Raw genomic sequence first — 20,730 nt, 5'->3', positions numbered from 1 at the left:
GCTGCGAGAAGGGGCGGGGCTTTAGGGTAGGGGGCGGGGGCTGCCCCTGCGGCAAACATCAATGAGTTTTACGAGCTGGGGTGCTGGTTTTCTCGGATTAAAAAATCCCCAATTTTCGGTTTAAGAAAATGTGACCTTAAATGCACATTTTTCCATGACTAAAATGAAACACCACTATACCTATTAATCTGTCTATACATACGGATCGATTTATCTATTTATCTATCTATAGATATAGATCTATCTATACAGCTCTAGATAGATAGATTTATCTATAGATAGATATATAAACACACACACACGGCGTTTCAGTTTAAACACAGAAAAATGTGCATTTGGGGTTCGTTTTTTTAAAACCGAAAATTGGGGATTTTTTTAAATCCAAGAAAACCGGGAACCCTGCTTATGAGCCCCATTGACAAGCCCCTGGTGCCCCCAGCCCTGGGCTGCTGTGCCCAGTTGCCCCAGTAGGGCAGAGAGGAACTAGAGATGGCCCCACAAGGGCAACCAGGGGGATTAGGAGCTCCCACGCAAGGAGAGGCGAAAGCCCGGCCTCATCAGTTGGGAAGAGAAACACTCGTGGGCGGGGGACGAGGGATGGGAGGGGTCCACACCGCCCTAAATGGCAGAGAGAAGTCATCCAGGATTGAGCGCTCAGTCTCTCTCACCAGCCCAGAGCACGAAACAAGCAGGTCGTCAGTGTAAAATGAACGCCAAGATGTTGTTTTGCACACAGAGGGTCACTAGTGCAGGGAGCTGACCGTCCAGCCAGATTCAGCCAAGGGCCTGGACCCGTTCTTGGAGGGTCGCTCTTGAGCCTGGGAGTGTGGGCCGTGGCCTCTGAAGGAGCTTCCTAAGACCTGAAATGCTGGAGGCCGCCAGAGAGAGAGGGACAATAGGAAATAACTCCTGGTCAGACCCAGTTCCCGCTTCCTTTCAGCATTCACTCTTTGCCACTGCGTGAAACAGGCTTATCTGTTACTTCCCAGGGATCGTGGGCTCTCCCCCACCAGGAACTAGAAGACTTCCTTAGGACAGGAGGCCGCTGAGAAAGTAACAACTAATTTTTTGGGACAAAAGAAAGGCAAAACAGGGATGGGAACAATGGTCAAAGGTCCAAAAAGAGTGTGCCAAGACGGGACACCGAGCAAAGCACAGCAGATATTGCCCGCTGGCTCTTGAACGTGTTCAGGGAGCCAGTGGAAGCTGCCCGGTGAGACGTGAATGGAGCAGGGACAGGAATACAACCCCGCAGTCCCTGGGGGCCCTGTGTGTGACACAGGCCTTTTGATGTACCATTTGGGAGCATGGGCCAAAGCTCAACACGTAGAGCTATGAGCCCTGCCTGGCGATGGGGGCCACTAAGGGCATATCACTGATTGTTTGGGACAACTCAAAGCCAAAACAGGGCCAGGAGCAATGGTCAAAGTTTCAGAATGAATGTGCTGGGGGACAATCTGAAGGCGTCAGCTCCTAGAGTCCTGTTACGCACTCAGCAGCTCTCCAGGACCTGGCTGTGCCCATTCAGGGGAGAGTGTCCCAGCCACCCCCTTCCAGCTCCCAGCACAAGTAGAAGGGAGGACACTACCCTTTTAATGGTGCAATGGGGGCTTGGCAGTGCTGTGTACCCATCCCCACTGCTACTACTGAGAAGGCTGGTGATCCAGCTCTGACAGCCACTACCCACATGCTGTTTTTAGCTGAATTATTTCAGTCCAATTTGTGCTCTCCTGGCCCAAGGCATTTCCGTTATTGGCACCAGGCATCATTTGTAGCCTGCTGTGGTTTTATCGTAGTTCTTTAAAGTCAGTCAGCGCTCTGCTCTGATGTGCTGTAGTGTTTAAATGGAGCAGAGAAGCACATGCGAGAGCGTGTGAAGGGCAAACGCAGGAACGCTGCCTGTGCAATCTCATTAGCCCGCCTTGCCCCAGGACACCAGCTGTTAGATCCTACTTGCCTTTTTCCACACCTGAGGCCAACGTCACCCCTGCTGTAAGCAAATACAATTGCATTAGTGCGACCTTAGTGGCGTGACAGCCTCTTACGCTTAGGCTTGCAGCATAAATGGCCACAGAGTTAAGTCTCTGACCACCTTGGGCTCAGGATGCAGAAAACTAACTGCTCAAAGCAGAGCCCAGTGCGATTTGCAGCCAATTGCTTTATCCAGAGGAGGCTTTACAGTGGGGGAAATTCTCTTCACTCGGTCCACCTGCTTGCACTAGAGGATTTGGAGGCAGCTGTAACACAGCATAAGTGTGCAGTCATTTCAGCCCATAGCAGGTAGTCCAGACAGTACAAAAGACCTGCTAGTACCAGCTAAGCTAGTTTTGCTCTAGCTCAAGGATAAGAGTCCTTGTTACAATAGTGCCAGGATGTCCGGATTACGTTCAATAACCAACTGAAGCAAAGGGGACAAAAATCTCCCACTGGTAAATCAGTTGCCCTCCTGGTTCCAATCTCCAAGACTTGAAGTGAGTGCTGGCCCCAGGGAAGTACACACGCTCTTTAGAAAGACTGTAGCAGAAGTCCTCTACCTGTTTCTCCTGCCCATGCTGGGGCACATGGGCAGCTGTGCAGCCCTCTGCAATGCCAGCTGAGGAATCTGCCCCACATGTCCTGGGCCCTGCTTTGGTGATTTGCATTAGGATGGAAGAACTTGTCTTTTGCCCTTATTCTTCAGGGATGGGATGGAGGCAGGGGTCGTACCTGAAGAGAAGTTTTGTTGTTTCTGAAGTGGAAAACAAGCAATGGTAACAGAAGCATTTCAGACAGATGTGCTTTGATTTAGGATTTCCACCTCCTGTTTGTATCCCAGGACAAAAGCATGGGCCAAAATGAGTTGGCAGAAGGTAGGCAAAACCCTCCAGGGGGGCGGGGTAAGAACTAGGTTTTCCCCTGGTCCAAACAAAACCAGGACATGCCAAAGCTTCAAGTTGTTTCAGAAGGTTTATTTTTCCACCTGGACAAGCCGAGCTGTGCCACCCTCATCTGCAGTCTCTCCCTCTCTCACAATTCCAAAGTTTTCATACAAAGATGACAGCAAGACATAAAAAAAAATTATAGCCCTTGGAAGGAGCAAGATGTCTAGTCAAGTTACAATTATTTGGACTTTTTATTTATACAAGGATTTAAAAAAACCACAAAAGTTAAAAGCTGCCAAGAACATAAAAGAAGAAACAGAGTAAGCAATGAAACCCCAGCAGCAAACAACCAGATTCCAAGAGTTTTAAGTAGAAAGCAATGATCGCATCAGTGTCCCGAATGATCAGCGCATGGTCCCAGCTACACTGGCATCAGGCGAGTCCTTCCCTGCCCTCAAAAGGTCTCAGCTCTGCAAAGACAACCTTTCCAATGTGCTGAATTTCACTCATCAGCATGGTCCCATTGCAATACATTTAAACAAAAGCATTTGTTTGTAAGATCCCAGAAGTTCAGAGGCCAGCTATATAAAGAAAGTAAACTCCCCCAGAGCAAGGCTGGATGGATTCAAGGGGCTCAGACTGGACTTCTCTGATCTCACTTTATCCTCCAGCTGTAGGACATCCCCAGTGTTTCCTGTGAACGTCCAAAGTAAGACTAGCTGGGCTGGTTTTCCCACCAGGTGAGAGAAAACAGCCAATTTAGATTTGATTTTATGGAACTGAACTAACTGGCCACTGGCAGTGAGGGAAACGACCAAACTTCAGAGGCCAGCTGCTTATTCACATTACAAGGAGCCTCCTAGAAAACCCAATATATTAGGAAGTCTACCTTTAAAAACTCAATAGACAGAAGCAGCAACAGCTTTTACAACCAACTGTTGACTTAGTAGAATCATCTCCAGGGACATCAGGCATCCACCCCGGGCAAAGAGGGGCCCACCAAGATAGTTGTTTGGCTCTGCGGCTTCTTCACAGATTCAACAGTCGTGTCTGCATCCTTCAGTCAGCAGCCAGCAAAATTGCTATCCGGGGGCAACTCTTGCCCATTGTCTCATTTCTGGCATGAGCTTCAGCTTATAGCCACCCAGAAATGCCTTGACATGTCAAGTAGCTCCTTTTGTAGTTTCCGTATGAAAAATCAGCAGTGGCAAATTCCTGCCAGCAGCTTGCAGAGCACACTCCAGGCTTAATCCTACACATTCAGCAGGCTTTATATAGGTGGAAGTCACTGAGACTTTAGCTTGCCTTAATGTAGGGAGGATTTCCCCTGTCCTGCAGGTTTTAAGCTTCTATCATGCCCCAATTTCAGCCAGACATTTTAGCAGATCTAGAAACTTACGGGTTTGCACCTTGATTCAGCCAGCAGGAAAGGCTTCTCCAGGCTCCCAAACACCCAAGCATCTAACCCAGCTCAATCCCAGAGCCAATGCATCCTGGAACACGTGGTTTGGAGAGTTTCTCTGTTTCATGGGGACAGCTAGCTTGATGGGGGGCATTGATTAAAGCCAGTGCTTCACTTCCAATAAGCAATCCTTCACAATACATTAAGATTACAAGCTCCCCAGTACCCACCACCATGCATTTCCTAATTTGCAATCAATTGCTCTAACGCGCACAAGAGGCCTGTGCCTTAGAGGCTTGCAGGGTTCTCTGGCTTCTCCTTCCTAGTCTTACCATAACTACTTCTATACAGACAGAAAGACAAAAGTATCCAGTCAGACCCCCTCATTTCTCACCAAGCCCTGCCGTAGCCTTCATAGCCTGACCATGGCAGTCAGCACCAAGGTTGGGGATCATTTATCAACAGGAACTCCCTAAGAGTGGATGCCAAGAGACGCAGGGAGGCTGGATGTCAAAATTGGGGTCTGTGTTGGTTAGGGAAGAGCAAGCATGACTGAATAGGGACAGAGAAGAGCACTGCTGATTCAGTGTACCCGTGGCTGGGACCCTCTGGGATGAGTCCCAGGAGCAGACACTAAAGAACTATCGCTCAATATGCAGGGGACTTGCACCGCTTCCTTCCCAGCCCTCCAAGCTTTGATAATCCTCACCTACCCGCCCTTCTCCCAGCACCTAGCCTCCAGGAGCTGTCCCCCCGCATGTCTCATGCAGCCCTCCCCCTTCCCAGCCTTCCTCTTGGAGACTTGGTACAGGCTGTGGGAGATGTGAGAGACATTTTGGCTGGCAAACTGCTGGTTTAGGGGAAGGGGGCAGGAACCCACCTGAAGATGGGAGCTGCAGGGTGAACTTCAGAAGGCACTTAGCTCCCTGTGTCCCATGCGGCAGCTGCTGCTGGGGGTGCCCTAGCAGTCTCTGGCAGCAAAGCCATGTGAGGAGCGGGCAGAGATTCAGCATTCAATTCACCCCAGTGAAGGACCCACTTGATAGAAAGAGGGTAGCCCCTCCTCCCAGCTGAGAGATCCAGGCCAATGACCCTGGGAAGTGATCAGCAGTTTCTCAACCGATAAGTGAGGTTGGGGTTTTTTTGGTTTCACGTTATGACTTTACTACAGCTTCTCTAGCAGAAGAGACTGGCTGAGGATGCAGCGGAGAGGTGGCTATGTGCAGACTGGAGGGGGTCCCTGGGCTTCCCTTGTTGTTCCTCTAAGGCAGATTAGTTTACACCTAAGACTGTCCAAAGTAAGAGTAACAGACAGGTAACCTTCGTGACAGCCCAGCCAAGCAGCATGGTGCTGACACGTTTTGCTTTTCCAGCTGATCGCTGTCAGGGAAGGCTGGCAATATCCCTCTCTGGAGGTGGGCCAGAAGGCTTTGGATTGTTTTCATTGGCTTTTCCTTCAAACATCATGACTCTGAAAGAGATAAGCAAGAGTGGGAAGTAAGAAAATTGGGTTGTCTTTGCCTCAAGGCCAAAGTCTACAGCTTCAGCTGAAAAAAACAACCCCCAAAAAACCATAACAACGCCTTCCTCTTATGTGAGAAAATCTGGGAATCCAAAACCACCGAGTCAGGGCTCCTGGGTCATATCTTCAGCTTGGCTGCTAAAAAACTCAATTAACTTTTCCATGCATCTGTTTCCCTACCTGTAAAATAGGGAGGTTCCATACAGCATACACATGCTATTGCTGCGCGCGTCAACATGGGACACTTACTGTGCAGTACGCTAATTAGCTGTGCAGTAAATGTTGTGCATCTACACATGTACCCTTTTTAGGCTGGAGTAAACTAATTTACTCCACAATGACAATACTTGTAAATACAGGTACTATCCTGCTGCAGAGTTTTTCACTCTGCAGCAACGCACATGCAGATGCTACCCGGGCTGGCTGGGGCACAAGGTTGCTTCAGTGCAGGGGCTGCCTGCCAGCTAGCCCTGCTCTGGAGCACCTTTGTGCCCCACCCAGTCCCCTCTGCAGCATGCCCAGCTGAGGGAAGCTGCCCCGAGCTGGCAGGCTGACCCTTGGGGCCCCTTGCCAGCCAGGCCTGCTCAACACGCTGTGGTCCCAGGCACATGGGCAGACAGCAGACCTGGAGCAATAAACTCCAGAGTTAATTTGCTTCACGTTAATATTCATGCATAGATGTGACCACTGTGTATTAAACTTAGCCAAGTATTTGGAGATCCTCAGATGTCAGGCTCTGTAGGAGGGCAGAACAGTATGTTATAGCCTCATCACCAGTGATGCATTTAGCATTTTGAAAAAAAAAATTATTATATATGCTACTTCCTCAAATCAGCGCCAGAGGGCAGTACTGCCACCACATCCAGCTCTGCAGTTTCTAAAGGAACCTCCAAAATCTCCACTTCAAGGCAAAGTTTGCAAGAGTTACTCATGTGCTCCTCCACCCCCAGTGCTGGGGACCTGCAGGTTCATTTCAGGGGGCTGCTTCTGAAATTCTGTGCAAATACACAACATATCTAGAGCACTCTGCGTGGGCAGAGACAAACCATTGGCATCTGGTTTGTTGAACCAAAACGGCCACTGCTGCAAATTGTGCACCCGTAGATTTGAAAGCAAGAATGAGCAGCCACTGTAGCCGTGCGCCAGGCCCAGAGGAGGAAAGCAGCCGGTGGCACGGGGCAGTGACTGAATGACTCCAGCATGTTTTGCCACCATTGCCACTTTCTTCCCAAGAACTGGAGCGGCACCACTACAGCCAGCTGCCACCTTAGCTCTGCAGCTTTTGTTTCAGCTGGGGCTTGGTGGAAACTTAAACCCAGCTGGAGGACAATGGTGTGCCTGTTTGTGCATGTGCTGAAAAGGGACCCATCCTCTCGAACTATTCAGCAGTGGGGCCAAAGATGGGAGGTGTCGAACAGGCCTGAGGCCGGCTTGCTTCCACAGAGAAAATAGATGGCCAAGGACAAGCCCCCAAGGGTTTAGGGAAGATACACAGGAACCCTGGGACAAGGACATCTGGAAACACCACGCACTGACCCATTCACACAAAGGCATTGAAGAAGACTTGGAAAGGTTTTCACTGCCTTGAAATACCCAGCAGGTTAAGGGACAATGTTTCTACAGGCCCAGGGGTGGCCAGTTACACGGGCTGTACCCCCAGGGAGCAGGCAAGGGGGGCGAAGGAAAGGACCCACGTACCCATTGCACTGAAAGACAAGAAGGGGACTAAGCTTAGTTGGTGGCCGTGAAATGCATGAAAAAAAGAGACATTAGCAGGGCTGGGAAGGAGCCAGCAGACCCATCCCACTGCACTCAGCAGCCAAGCTGGGGCCCAGCAGCCATTTGTTAAAGCAGGGCTTTCATAGCCCTGTCAGGAGGGCAGGAGGAGCCGTGGGAGGCTGGTACCAAGGGCTCATACCGCAGTAGAAGTGCCTCCCCTGCCCCTCACCCACTCTCACATTCCCCTGCCAGCCCCTGGGATGCCAAGGGAAGAGGAAACCGCAGCACAAGGCAGGGATGAAGCAAGGTGGGATTCTGGACACAGCCCAAGGAGTGAGAAGAGGAGTGGGTTATTGCGGGAGGGGAAACCCTGCTCTCCCCCAACCCCAGAAGTACCCAGGAGGAGGGAGAAAATGGAAAGGAACTCTGATGCCAAGAGTCATTCACACAGAGGGGCTGGGGGGACGGAGATGCAACACTAACCCTTTAGCCCCCAAAACAGTTTGGGTTGAGAGCAGCTGGAGGTAGGAGCCGGAAAGGAAACAGCTAGCTCCTTGGCAACGCCGTCCGTATCTTGCACATACAGTAGCCACAGCAAGGGAGCCCACTTCATGCCCGGCCTGCTTGGGCTCTGGGAAGACAGCCCATAGCAAGGATGGGCTGCTCGGTGTCCTACACATGCAGGTACGCTGCATGCTTTAACCCTGCCATGACCACGTGGGAGCAGACCTCTCCCAACACAGGAGGCATCTCTGCCATGCCTGTCCAGCAGCGTGAGGGAACATCAGACCAAGGATGGCCCTCTTCCTGAAGCCAGCCACGGTCAGCTTGGGAAGGTGGCTTGAACGGAGCAGGGACCTCAAAGCCAGAATACTTCAGCCTCAGGCCCCATCCTCCAAGCACCCCACGGAGTGAGCCCTGGCCCCAAATGGGCACCAGCTCCCTTTGTGAAGTGCCCTCGAGGGTCTTGTCCCCATGCCAGCCCGTCCAGGGCAGCCAGGTTCTCACTCCATCTTTGCCTCTCCCTCCCCACTCTCCCAGGCAGAGCAGCTGGTGCCTGCACCAGGCTCGATGCCCGAAGCTCAGCTCCCAGCGACCCGTGCGTCCTCCCTCACCCCGCGGCACACTTACAGTTTGAGGACAGCAGAGCGCTTGCCCAGCATCACGTTGACGAAGTCCTGGTAGGAGATGGTTTCGCTCACCCCGCCCGTCACTTCCGAGATCATCTTCTTCAGCTCCAAGTGCGTCTTCGGCGCCCCCAGCTTCTCCATCATCCTTTTGACCGACATCAGGTCTGAGAGAGGGAGAGCCAGAGGGTCAGTGCTGCGGGGAAGAGGGCAGCAGTGCTCAACAGGGGTCAACCCCTGGGAGACAGGGCCTTTCTGGACATGCGGGCACCATTCAAGGGCCATGCTAGGGAGTGGGCTACACCCCAGAAAGGAGGTCATGTGTCAATAAGCAATAAGCCTGCCAGAGACGGAGCATCTGACCCCCAGCACCACACTGAGGGCTCTGCTGACAGCCTCCTGGGGTGCAGCACACATGGAGTGGGAGCCCATGAACCCTAGCTGCTCCTCCTGGCAATCAACAGCATGGTCGTTAGCAGCTAGACAAAGAGGCCACGGATGCTTGCCCTTGTCCTAGCCCTCAGACACTGTTCTAAAAGGCAAGAGAGGTATAATTGGCCTAGGTGGAGGACGAAGAGGATCTCCTGGCAAATACAATGTAAGCCGCTGCAGAGTGGAAGCAGGCGCACTGTAAATGCCATTACACAGACTGTGCCATGCCGGAGTCCGTCAGGCAGCCCAGGCTGGGCATCTGAGAATTAGGACAATTAGTTATGTGGGGGAAAGGGGTGGGGGGAGAGACTGGCCCATGCAGAAACCCCACTTGGGCAGTGCAGGTGATGAAGGCACTGTCGCAGCCCCCTCTTCCTGGTCTGCAGCTTGTGCTGTATCCCAGATGCAAAGCAGGGGACCAGCCACCCCCCAAGAGCCGATTTCCAACTCCATCGGGGCTTGCTGCCTTACCGAGGGGAAACCGTGAGGGCCGTGGCTCCTTGTCTCCAGCTGGGAAATCTAAGATCAGGCTATGCTTCTGCCTCGTGAATGTGATGGCAAAGGGAGCCGCGGGCCCAGGGACATGGGAACCCAGAGCACTTGGTTCTGTATGGTCAAATTTAAGCATCAGGTTTGAGATCTGGGGATGAAGAGTGTCACAGACATGCTCAAGGTTGGTTCCTGCAGCAAAGGGCAACAGGACCTCTTAGAAAAGCTTCCCCCTGTCTAGCTAGTCCAGTGCTGCCAAAAATCACAGTGTAGGAAAGGGGTGGGGACGGGGAAAGCAGCACCAATATTTTAGAGGCCAAACAAGAAGCAAACAGGCCCCTTGGAGCCAGCCCTGAACCCCTCCTGCATTGGCAGGGCCTGAGGTCATTTCCTTAGGATTGTTCAAGTGAGAACAATGAGCCGCAGCCTCCTTCCCTCCCCGTAAACAGCAGCAGGGTTCAAAGCCAGGTCCCCTTCTCCAGCTTCCCAAGTACATGTTGGGTCAGACAACAGGGGCTCTGGCTCACAGGAGATGCAGGATGACCACCCCTCTGCCTTGGTGGGGCTGGCTACCCAAAGCAGAGCGCAGCACACCAACACTGGAGCGTGGGAAAGCCTGGATCCCGACCCCGTGGGCCAGACTCTTCTCTTTTTGTGGGAAGACTAGCTGTGAGGCTACCACTCAGTAAAAGCCATGGTACCTGTACCAGAACTGGGTCATATTCTTCCTCGCAAAGCCCGAAGCCACCTACTACCAACTGAACCAGGGACCAATTCATCCTCTGACCTTCTCCTTCCAGGTCTGGGGGCTCATTCTGCCCCTCAGAAGGGAGCCCTGTCCTACTGCCCAATGCACCAGCTTGGATTTTCAATAACCATCACAAAGCCTTGGGGTTTTGTACAGCTTTGTACCCTGAGGCTGCAGGTTAATCTGAGCAGCAAACCTGGCTGCTGGCTCTTCTCCATACTGCTGGGCAAGAGAGGGCCTTTGGGACAAAGAGGGGGCAAGGCAGAAGAGAGCAGATCCCAGAACAGAGAGGAAGAGCAGGAGTAAAGCAGAGACCCAGGAGAAAGAGAAATGAAGTTTGAAACCAAGATCTTAAGAGATGTCTAGGGCTTGAGGCAGCAAAGACACCAAAGACAGACAGTGGATGTGCAGGGACAGCATGCTCTAGGGCCAAAAAGCAGAGGAAAGGCTCTCTAACATTGTGCCAGAGACCAGGACTGGGAACCACAGCTGAGAAGGGAACCTGAAGAGCCCAGGTAAGGGATTTTCAGTCCTGGTGAGCCCTAGATGGCCGCCCCCTTCTAGCCTACCAGCAGAGTGTCCCTCCAGGAGTCACTCACCAATCTCGCCTTGGTTATTCAGGTCAAACTCCATGTACTTCTCTGGAAGAGAGACACACAGAAGCAAGTTAGCAGGTCACAGCAGCTTCAAGAGAACAGCTACTAGGACGCTCACAGGGATGGAGAAAGCTTGGCTTGCTTAGCCCGGTAGGACGGCACTGCCTGGGGGAACAGCAGGAAGGGGAAAGAGGGCAATACTGAGATCAGCTGGACAGGACAAAGTGCCACCATGGAGCTGCAACGGGGATGCCGCTTCATGGCTGGGCACAGGGACCAGATCACCAAGAGGATACGCCAAAGAGTGTATATAAGTCAGGCTGTAACAAGGCACCTGCCCATCTAGTCCAATCCCACACACCTCCTTTGAAGGGAGAAACACAGATGCCTTCTCAGAAGACAAAACGCTTGGCCATGGGTGTCCAGCCAATTGCTGCACTGTGCCCATAGGGAGAAAGTGAGAGGTAGTATGGTCTAGTGGATGGGGGGATACCGGTTCTCCTCTTGGCTCAGACCTGGGTTTTGCATTTGGGTCAGGACCACTTCCCTCTCCTCTCAAGCTGCTGGCCATGCCCTCCATTGAAGCTGCAAGTGCCCTGGGGAAGGACTGCCTTAGCAAGTCTAGGTCCAGCACCTAGCACAAGGGGCTATGACCTCAGTCGAGGTACTGAGCCCAAACAGCAGACGTGCCCAGCACCACCACCACCTGTAGCATTCACAGGGCAGAGTTCTCAAACCCTGGAAATGTCCAGCCTTTTGAAAAAAGCCCAGCATCCATGGGCTGTTGCTGACTTGAGAAATCCTTTGCTGGGGTGCCCCTCTGTGTGGGAGACGGAGAGGCAGACAGACGCAGCACAGTGGTGGAGCAGATCAAGTTAGGGATATAGATGAGGCTAGATGTGCACCTTGCTGGGGTCGTTTGCAGGGGGTCGAACTTGATGATCTGCTCAGGTCCCTTCTGACCCTAGAAACTATGAAACTATGAGGACATGTAAAGGTTACGGGTAGGAGACCAACAGACGTAGGTAGACAGCCAATTACACAAGTAACAAGGCTGGGTTTTCCCTGTGGGCTAGTTCCAGTTTCTGAGGAGCTATAATCCAGAATGGGCACTTCTCTATTGTGCATCCTCCAGGAATTCAAAGGGATATGCAAGAGGGCATGCCATGAATAATTCATCACCTCTTTGAGGCTCAGTGGCTCTTAAAGGGATAGTACTCTCTCTTCGGAGGACCATTCGCCCTAGTGCTTAGAGCGGACGCAGAGGGTTAGCAGCCATTACACAGCTCCATTATTAGATCCTCAAATGGTTCCACACTAACATCATTTTGAAAGCGGAGCTTTGGCATGGACCTCCTAAAGCTTTCTCCATATTACTAGTGCAGTCACATCATTCGCCAGGCCAGCGACTATCCCGACGATCACGTAGGACACAATGGAGAACTGGGCAAGTGGTTCCTCAATTAAACCAGGACCCAGGGTCTCAAAGGGGCTCTGCAGCTACCAAAGCCCCTTCAATGGGCCCAAAACCAATTAGGCCAAATGCCAGGTCAGAGGTTCCAATTAGTGCCCTAGGCTCCCATTCAGAGCTGAGAGGGTCACCTGATGGGATGGCAGAAGGCTCATTAGTGCTAGCAGGAGCCACGTACATGCCATACAGCCCAGGGAACCCAACCCCCTCATTAGCAATCAAATGCAAGCATGAACTGGGTTGCCTTTGCCACTGTGTTCAAGGACCCTCTTAGGGCTTTATTTGGTTGCTCTGGTTTCCACAATAGCCTTTGGAAGCTGGGTTTGGTAATACAGGGAATGCAGGAGGTTATATCATTCAGGGCAGTTTTACTGGGCCACAAACTTGGAGATTCAGAACAAAGTTGCCAGCTAACTAGTCACCAGTCACTTCAGTGATGCTTTCTAGCTAGGAACTGTTTCAACAGCAAGGCAAGACCATGTGCCAGGACTGGCTGGGGAGCCAAGAAGAAGGAAGAAACTGCAGCCTTTCACATCTCTAAGGCATCAGGACAGTCCTGGCCTGGGTTGCAGCTGGAGCTGGGTATTAAACACACCACAGATACTGTTTAATACTCTACAATGAGCTGGCTCTTGTGAATGCGCACTGTAGCCACACGTATCCAAGACCCTGTCTGGCCAATTTCTAAAAGAGTCTTTTGGAGAGAAAACGTTCTGGACACAAGGATCTGGACTTTTGGCCAGCGTATTTCAACCTGCTGTGGTGTGCAGGATGGCATTGGTCTACTTGTTATCACACCTTGCCATTGCAAAGCAAAGCACAAGTCCCAGAACATCTGGGTCACTGCTATGCCTCAACTTGCTCTGAACTGAAGAGCCATTTCTGGGGATCGTTGTCCTTTGCCAACAGGGACAGAGCAGAACCTTATGACCTGGACAAAGCCTGATTCCTCTGCCCTTCAGCTCTGTGAAATGCCCAGAAGCCAAGGTGAGGGGCACTATAGTGAAGAGACCACTTCTCTTCCTCCATCTGTGTTATAAAGCGTTAGGAACGGGCCTCCGGGAATCCCTTCTGCAGAACTGTTGCAGGATAACTTCTCTTTAGGATAACTCCTAGCACCGCTAGCAACAGAGAGATAGTAGCCTGCTGCCCAAACCTAAGTAACCAAGGTTAAGGTGCTAGAGCCATGTTTCCTCCTTGATTCATGCTTTGATTCAACAAGCCGTTTGTCAGTCCCTGGCTGCAGCACCTGTACCCCCAAGACAACAGCTGGCCACTGGCATGTGGGCTCCCAGGGAAGGGGAACACAGCAGCAGCTTCTGGGGAGCCAGTAAAGGCTAGAGCGACTGGTCCCAGCTGCAGCATCGGGGCCATGCATCCCACCCCCCTGCATGTGTGTCACACGCTGTGTGCTCACACTCTCCTTTCTCCTTGGATGCTGTTGAACAGGAGTACAGAAAACAGAGGTGGCTTTATCCCACTGCTCTCCGAGCTGGAGCTCACACGACCACGTTCCCCTTTCATCCCATGCTGTGGAGATTCAATGAGGCGAAATCCTGCCCTTGTGCCTCTGATGCATTTACACAAATGCTGGTTCTGCATGCTCTGGTTTGGGGGGAGCAGGGAGGAGGGGCAAGAGGCACAATGGCCTGATTGTTGGCAGAGCCAGAGGAGGTGCTGGCAGTGCAGAGCGGGACACCAGCAAGGCAGGCGGGCGAGCCAGCCAGCCCGATGCAGGAGAGGGGGGCGGGGAAGATGCCGAAGGCTCTTGTTACAGGGGGCTCCAAAATGCAATGTCTGAAGGGTGCCCAGGTCAAAGGCAAAGTTATCCAGGGGTTCAGCAACGACATGAGAAAAAACAGGCAGGCCACAGGGAAGGGAGAGGGAGCCCCTGAGGACATCCGCATCCAGTTCCCTCAGAAAAAAAGTCCCAGCCAGCATCCTCAGGGCCTGTTTCAAAGCCGAAGGAAGAGGTGGAAGGAGCAGCCGGTGCCTGGAATGGAAGCAGGGTCAGGCAGCTGTCTCTGGGGCTGCAGTCAGCCAGGCTTTATTTGGTTAGGAGCCGGCGAGGGCTGGATGCCTAGGAGGAGCATGACACAGAGGGCACCATTTCCTGGAGCTCCCAAGGGCAGAGGCGGTGTCGGCTGATAAAGGCATAACGGGAACTGGAGGCGCTGGCTGGGCCCGAGCCTGGCAGACATCTCCCCGCCCCAGGTGCCAGCCTTGTGCCTGCTTCTCTCTTCATCCCCTCCCAGCACTTCGCTGGGCCCAAATCAAACCCCCAGAGCTGCTGATAAGCCAGGAATGTGCTGATGAGGACAAACAAGGCACATCTCCCACATCCGCCCCAGGCTGGCCAAGCAGAGGTGGGCTCTGGAGCAATGGAGAGGCGTGATTTGTGCATTAGGGAAAAACCAGGACAGCGGGGCTGACCCAAAGGTCCGGTAATTTAGGGGAGCTGGGATCCCAGCTGTGTGCCACAGACTCAGTGATCCTGAAGAGAGAAACTTGCTGATGCTGTAGTGGAAGCCCCTGCACAGCGTCTCCCAAGCACCTAACACGCAATACCCTTTCCTCCCCTTCCTGGGGAGGGTTTTGCACCCCTTCCCACAAAGGATACAGCCATCACTAGCACTGAAGCTGCCTCGGGGACAGAAGACGGGGCTGCGGCTGCATGCCGACATACCTTCAGAGAAGCGCTATTGTTCTCTGGTCGTGTGGGAGGGAGGGAACGCTTGAGGGGGCGTCTGAAGTCTTATTGTGGGAAAACTAAGTGCCACAGAGGAGTTTTGTTTAGCGCTGAATGAGAGGAGGTTGCTTTTAATCTCGGCTCAGTCACTTATCTCCTCTGGTAGCAAGTTGCACGGTCTGGCTGGATCCAGCTGCTGGGAGAGAAGCTGTACTTGGCACAGGGAATACAGCTGCAAGGGGGGAAAGTCTCACCTTTAAACACGGCAAGCTTCTCCTCCAGATCCTCTTCATCGCTGAACTTTGGGTCGCACAGGAATTCCTGAGGGGGGTGGAGGACAAACAGTTCCCAAAGGTTAAGGCCCACGAGACAAAACTCATCCAATCTCCAAGAAGGCAGAGAGGGGTGTGCATGCATTCACGCGCCTCCACCAGACTGCCAAAAAGCCATGCTTGTTTTTTATTATCCCAGAGTCCTACACAGGGTCAACCTCCCACCCACCCGCCAAATACACCCAGCAGCTAGGATCTCGATGTGAGCAGAAATGCTTCACAGGGGCTGGGGATTTCCTTCTGGCAACGACCTTCCTCTTGTGAACTGCAACAGGGCCAGGTCTGGGGGTAGGAGGTGCTGGACAGTGATATAGAAGATAATACTCTGCCAATAGCCCAGTGGGGTCTGGGGAGGTAAATGCAAGGGGTCTCAAGCCCTCATCTTGGTTCTGAAGTCTCGGAGACTTCAATATACACGCTCTGCATAGGGATGGCTTTGGCTCCCTTGTGACGGACACAGTGGTCTCCCAGTTTTTAAACCCCCGGATGCAGGATGGGGTGCAGATGGCGTGCACTCCACTCTGAGAGTTCACACTACCGCAGTTTGTGCCCAGGCCAAGAGAAAGATTAGGCATCACATGCAGGAGACAGCTCCCTTCCCCCACTACCTCTCACACTGTAGAGGCCCCGTGTCTACCATGCTCAGGCAGTACAGCCATCTCTAGCCCCCACTGCTAGCACAGGGCTGGATCCAAGCTAGACTGCTTTGTTGTTTTGTTGGGGTTTTTTTGTTTTTGGATTTTTGGGGGGGTTTTCTGTGCCCAAGAAACCCAAGGCAAGGACAGAGCTGAACCCATGCAGCATTGTCCATCACATGCCGCTGACAGCCCACGCCCTGCAGCTGTACACCACAGGGGTTTTCTTTTCCTTCCAGCCCCCCGCACCCATCCAGCTCCGAGGAACTCAAAGGAATCAGATGGCTTTGGTGCATCTTGGGCAGTGAACGCCACATTTTTCCCTGAAGAAGTCACTGACATCTGTTGTGCTCATGTTTTGCTAGTACCGGATAAGGGCCCTCCGAGGGATTCGGACCAGCAGTGGCTGCACGCGGCACGCACATGTTGCAAACACAGGCTTGTCTCTGGGAGCAGCGTGCCCAGGCACGGCTACTGGGGGAAGAGCTTTTTTTCTCCCCAAGCACTGCAACACTGCCAGCTGCATGAGCAGCACTCAGACAGGCACATGAGGTTTGGATATCCTGGCTCCAAGTCTCAGCCCGCAGCGCTGGGGCTGTCTGGTGCGGCAGGTCATCTCTAGCCTGGAGATGTTCTACACATCCTAGACCCCTACAAATACAACCCTGCCCCATGTTGCAGCCAGGCTGGCTGGGGAAAGGGCCAAGGGAAAGTCAAGCACCTCCTAAAGGCCTCAACTGAGCTCCTGATCCCTTCCCCCTACTGCAGAGCAGCCCCCAGAGCCCTTCAGAATAACTGGCTCCCAGTTTTGTTACTAAGCCCCCCACCCCCTCACTGACCCTTCTTCTCCCTGCTGCTTATCTCCCCTGGGTGGCACCTCCCCAGTACATGGCTATTCAAATGCTCTAGTACCGGGGTATCTAAACTATGGTACGCATACCTCTGGGGGTATGCAAGACATCTCTGGGGGGGTACGCAAGAGAAACTGTGTAAATGTGGACTTCATTTTCATTATAATAATTGGCATGTAAGGGGTTAAAATATAAAACGTGCTGGTAGGGGTACACGGGCAGCTGGCAAATCTGGAAGAGGGTATGCAATAAGAAAAAAGTTTGGGAATCTCTGCTCTAGGAGAGGCCTTCAAGTCACAGCTCTGGCTTCAGTGTCCCTTAACCCCTTCTTTCCCCTTGTACAAGTTAGCTAGGGAAACCGAGGCAGGCGATACGACTATAACGTGAACGCAGTTCAGACAGAGGCAGCATAGTAAAACCCATAGTCCGTCCCCTCTCCATCTAGACAGGGTGACCGAATCAGACAACTGCTTCACGGGGAGCGAGAGCAACGCCCGTGTTCAACGCACACTGCCCGATACCAATCAGTGTTTCCCGGGTATCTGTTTGCACTGCTGCAGGCTGGAGAACGACTGGAATACCTGGTGCAAACAACACAGCAGCTCCCAGTGAGCCAAGGCAGCTCCACAGACCTTGATCCTTATCTCTCCCCAAGGGTATCGCTTTCCAGTCCAACACAATGGGCAAGCACTTTCCCAGTCCAACCGAGCCGAGCGCTGGAGCCCAGCAGTAGGGCTCCTGGGAGGCTGAAAGCCATTAACCTTGGGCAAAGCAGCCACGATGCGAAGGCTGACATCCTCCTCTTACGTAGGGGGCAAGGGGACTTCCAAGTCCACAAGCTGTCATGCCCTTGGCTTTGCATCTCTCCAGAGGCTCCAGCAGCACAACAACAACATGGAGTAGCAGAGGGCAAGGTACCGCCTGGCGGTGATCTGATGGGCTTGTGGTATACAATGGCAGACCTGAAGTCTGCCAAGTGATCCTGTGCTGTGAGGCAGCTCAGGAGGGTTGTCACTGGCATAAGCAACCCTGGCAGCCGTGACCTGCCTGCAGTCACCCACAAGGAGGGAGCAGAAGAGCCAGAGACCTCAGGCTCCCACACTGAGCAGGAACAGGGGGTGGAGGTTTCACCCAGTAAAGGTGGCAGCCAGGAGGGACAACACATCCCTTCCTGCCCCAGCCCAGGGAGAACATGAACTGCGTACAAGAGGAAGCACTGCTGGAGGGAGGGTTGGGGGGATGAGAGCTTTCCCGATGCAAGACAGGGACAGTGGAGGCATGTGCTGCAGCCTGCGACTCTCCTGGGCTGCTCCAGGACACTCACGTGGCTCCATAACCGACCGCTCGTAGTAGCTAGGGTCAGGAGGAACCTGAACGGATCATCTAGCCTGACCCCCTGCCACAGGCAGGAATGAATGCTGGGTTCACGAGACTGGGTTTGCAACATCCCAGAGGACTCCCAGCCCTGCTCCAGCGGGCAGCTCACTCCGGCAGCCCTTGGCTGCAGCACTAGCTCTGGGGCACAGCGGCTTGTCTAGCATTGCTGGTTCCCTCCCCAGTGGAGCTGCATGTGCACGCGGTCTATGCAGAGCTACTTATGGCCTGTAAGTCCCACAAGCCCCCCCTACCTCTAACACAACCTGAACTGCTTCAGCCAGCCTCGCCTCCACCCCAGCCCATTCAGTTCCTTTGCTCTGCAGAGAGCTGTTTCAGCAGGAGGCTCAGTTATCCTGACTTCTTGAGCCTCCAGATAAGACTGCCCGTGGGAAGGGAACTGAATTCACCTGCGGGCATTTGGAAAACAGCCAACCCCTGGAAGAGGGGTCGAGAATTTCTTTTCCACGGGCCAGAGGTAAAATCCTGGCTGCTACCCCATCTGCACTGGACTAGACCCAAGGCAAAAAGTTCAGCACCCCATTACCAGCCTGTAATGGGAGTAGATGGCAGAAAGAAGTCCTTTTCATCCTGAGACATGCATTGGAAAGGGGAGAGTCCCAAATGCCCTTCAGAGGCAGAGAGCGGCTTTGAGCCAGAGATCCTAATCACCACAGGGAGAGATCTCTGCACGGGACACCAGCCAGGTAGAGCCGAGTCCATCCAGAGGGGACCAAGCGTACCGAGCGGTCAAGGGCACAGGGGAAGGCAGGCAAGCCTGCAGGAACGGAGTGGCAATAGGTCCTCCCAAGAAACCGCCTCGTGGATTTTTGGCCGCTTTGGGATTTTGCAAAGTCCCTTTGGAAAGTGTGAGAAAGCCTCTTTCCCATATAAGGCCCCGACCCGCTCCCAGCCATGTCATCTGTGTCCTGGTATGTCAGCTATGCTGCCCTTGGGAGGTTTGGGGCAGGTTCAAGTCTCTGCAGTTGCACAGCTGCACAGATTAGAAACCAAAAAGAAGTCACCCACACGGAGAAGAGAGGGGAAACCCAGAGACGGGGCAAGCAGGCGAGTGGGGAGAGCAAGCAGCAGAGGGTTTGTTGCTCAGGGCTGTTCCCCCACCCCAACCCCTCAGTACCTGCAGGCAGAGACCTCTTAGCATCACACCCACACTGCCCTCATGTCACGCACTGTCCCCATCTGTCCTCAGCAAAGGGCTCCCACTAAGCTCTGTCATCTGCAGACCAGAAGGGGAGGACTTGAACTGAGAAGTCCCAGGTCAATCCATCCCAGGACAAAGGTCTTGACTGATCTCACTCAAGCCCACAAAAAAGAGTGGGTTGGATGCAGACCATGGACACAGCGAGTGGGGCAAAGGCTGCCCTGGGGCACTGGGCTTGGGTAACTCGCTCACCCTCTGTGCCTCACTTTCTCCACTCACAGCCTAAAGAGACTTTGTAATGCACCTGCTGGGGCGGTCCAAAGCCACGTGGCACAACTCACCCTTCCAATGCCTAGGCAAGGACCCCTGCCATCCCTGCTACAGAGAGCATAGGATTTTTCCACCCTCCCTCTCTCCCGCCCCTCTCCTGATCACAGCTTGGGGGATCTTACACCTAATCTCCAGGACATGAGAAGGATTCCCCATCCAGCCAGAAGCCTGCTTGCTAATACCCCAGCAAAAGGGACCTCATTTGCCCTGTGTAAGGAGTGTTTAACCCCACCGCACCTTTGCTCTCTAATCCTGGGTGTGCCATCTTTCCCTCCGGCCCCCTGCCAAGCTCCGTAGGCCGTCCAACAAGCCCTGCACCTGGCCCTCCCCGCCCCACCCCACCCCACCGGCCAGAAGGACGAAGACACGAAGTCAGCCCTTGCGATGGGCAGAAACTCCGCGCTCCGGGGAGAGGAAATCAAAGCAGCTCCACACAGATCAGAGCGAGAGCTGAAAGCCCTTCCCACAGAACAATAGCCCCCATTCTTCCCCCGGCGCGCTCCCGAGGGGACTGTTGTGGCAGCTGGCCACTCAGCAACCACCGGTGCACAATGCTCCCTCTCACGAGCGCAAGTAAATCCCACTCCCTGCTGATTTCCAAGCTCCGGGGCCCCGGGCGCGAAGGAAGAGCTCCCTGCCCAGGGAAGATCCAACACCCTCCACTGGAGGGTGGCTCCACCTGCCCCCTGGGCTGCCACCCTGCCCCTGCGGGGGACCTGGAGGCAGGTGTAGGCATGGAGCCCACCCCATCGCTCTTTCAAGGCAGAGCCTCGGGGAGCATCGCTGTGCTACTAGCACTGGCCACAGACTCTGCGCTGGTTAGATCAAGGGCAGAAAGACCCTTGGTCTCTTCTCACTCTCACACCTGGCTATTGAATGCCCCTTAACAAGACAGGCCTGATCTTTCAGCCACCTGAAAGGCCAGCACCCAGGAGAGTCTCCTGTGCCCAGAGGGGCACAGGGCAGGGCCAACACCTTGGGGGTACAAAA

At 53.4% G+C, this 20,730-nt stretch overlaps 1 protein-coding gene across 1 annotated transcript; it reads right to left on the bottom strand.

The window, feature by feature from the left end:
- Positions 1 to 2,927: 2,927 nt before the first annotated feature.
- AIF1L (allograft inflammatory factor 1 like) lies at positions 2,928 to 15,377 on the bottom strand. Its single transcript, XM_019540812.1, has 4 exons — positions 15,311 to 15,377; positions 10,900 to 10,941; positions 8,636 to 8,798; positions 2,928 to 5,734 (listed from the first exon to the last, which is right to left on the bottom strand). Exons 2-4 carry the CDS (start codon positions 10,931 to 10,933, stop codon positions 5,647 to 5,649), a joined length of 285 nt encoding a protein of 94 aa, XP_019396357.1. The 5' UTR covers positions 10,934 to 10,941; positions 15,311 to 15,377; the 3' UTR covers positions 2,928 to 5,646.
- Between the last annotated feature and the right edge of the window lie 5,353 nt (positions 15,378 to 20,730).

Source organism: Crocodylus porosus, unplaced genomic scaffold, assembly GCF_001723895.1.
Source record: "Crocodylus porosus isolate Cpor-Errol unplaced genomic scaffold, CroPor_comp1, whole genome shotgun sequence".
NCBI lineage: Eukaryota > Metazoa > Chordata > Crocodylia > Crocodylidae > Crocodylus > Crocodylus porosus.
The sequence above is the reverse complement of the archived record's forward strand: the minus strand, read 5'-3'. Positions and strand labels throughout refer to the sequence as shown.

Excerpts from the sequence above, each read along its gene's own strand:
- AIF1L (XM_019540812.1), bottom strand. The coding sequence starts at position 10,933 with ATGGAGTTTGACCTGAATAACCAAGGCGAGATTG. Across the intron at positions 8,799-10,899 it reads GAATAACCAAGGCGAGATTG|ACCTGATGTCGGTCAAAAGG; the intron begins GTGAGTGACTCC and ends TCCCTCTCTCAG. Across the intron at positions 5,735-8,635 it reads CGCTCTGCTGTCCTCAAACT|AGTCATGATGTTTGAAGGAA; the intron begins GTAAGTGTGCCG and ends TATCTCTTTCAG.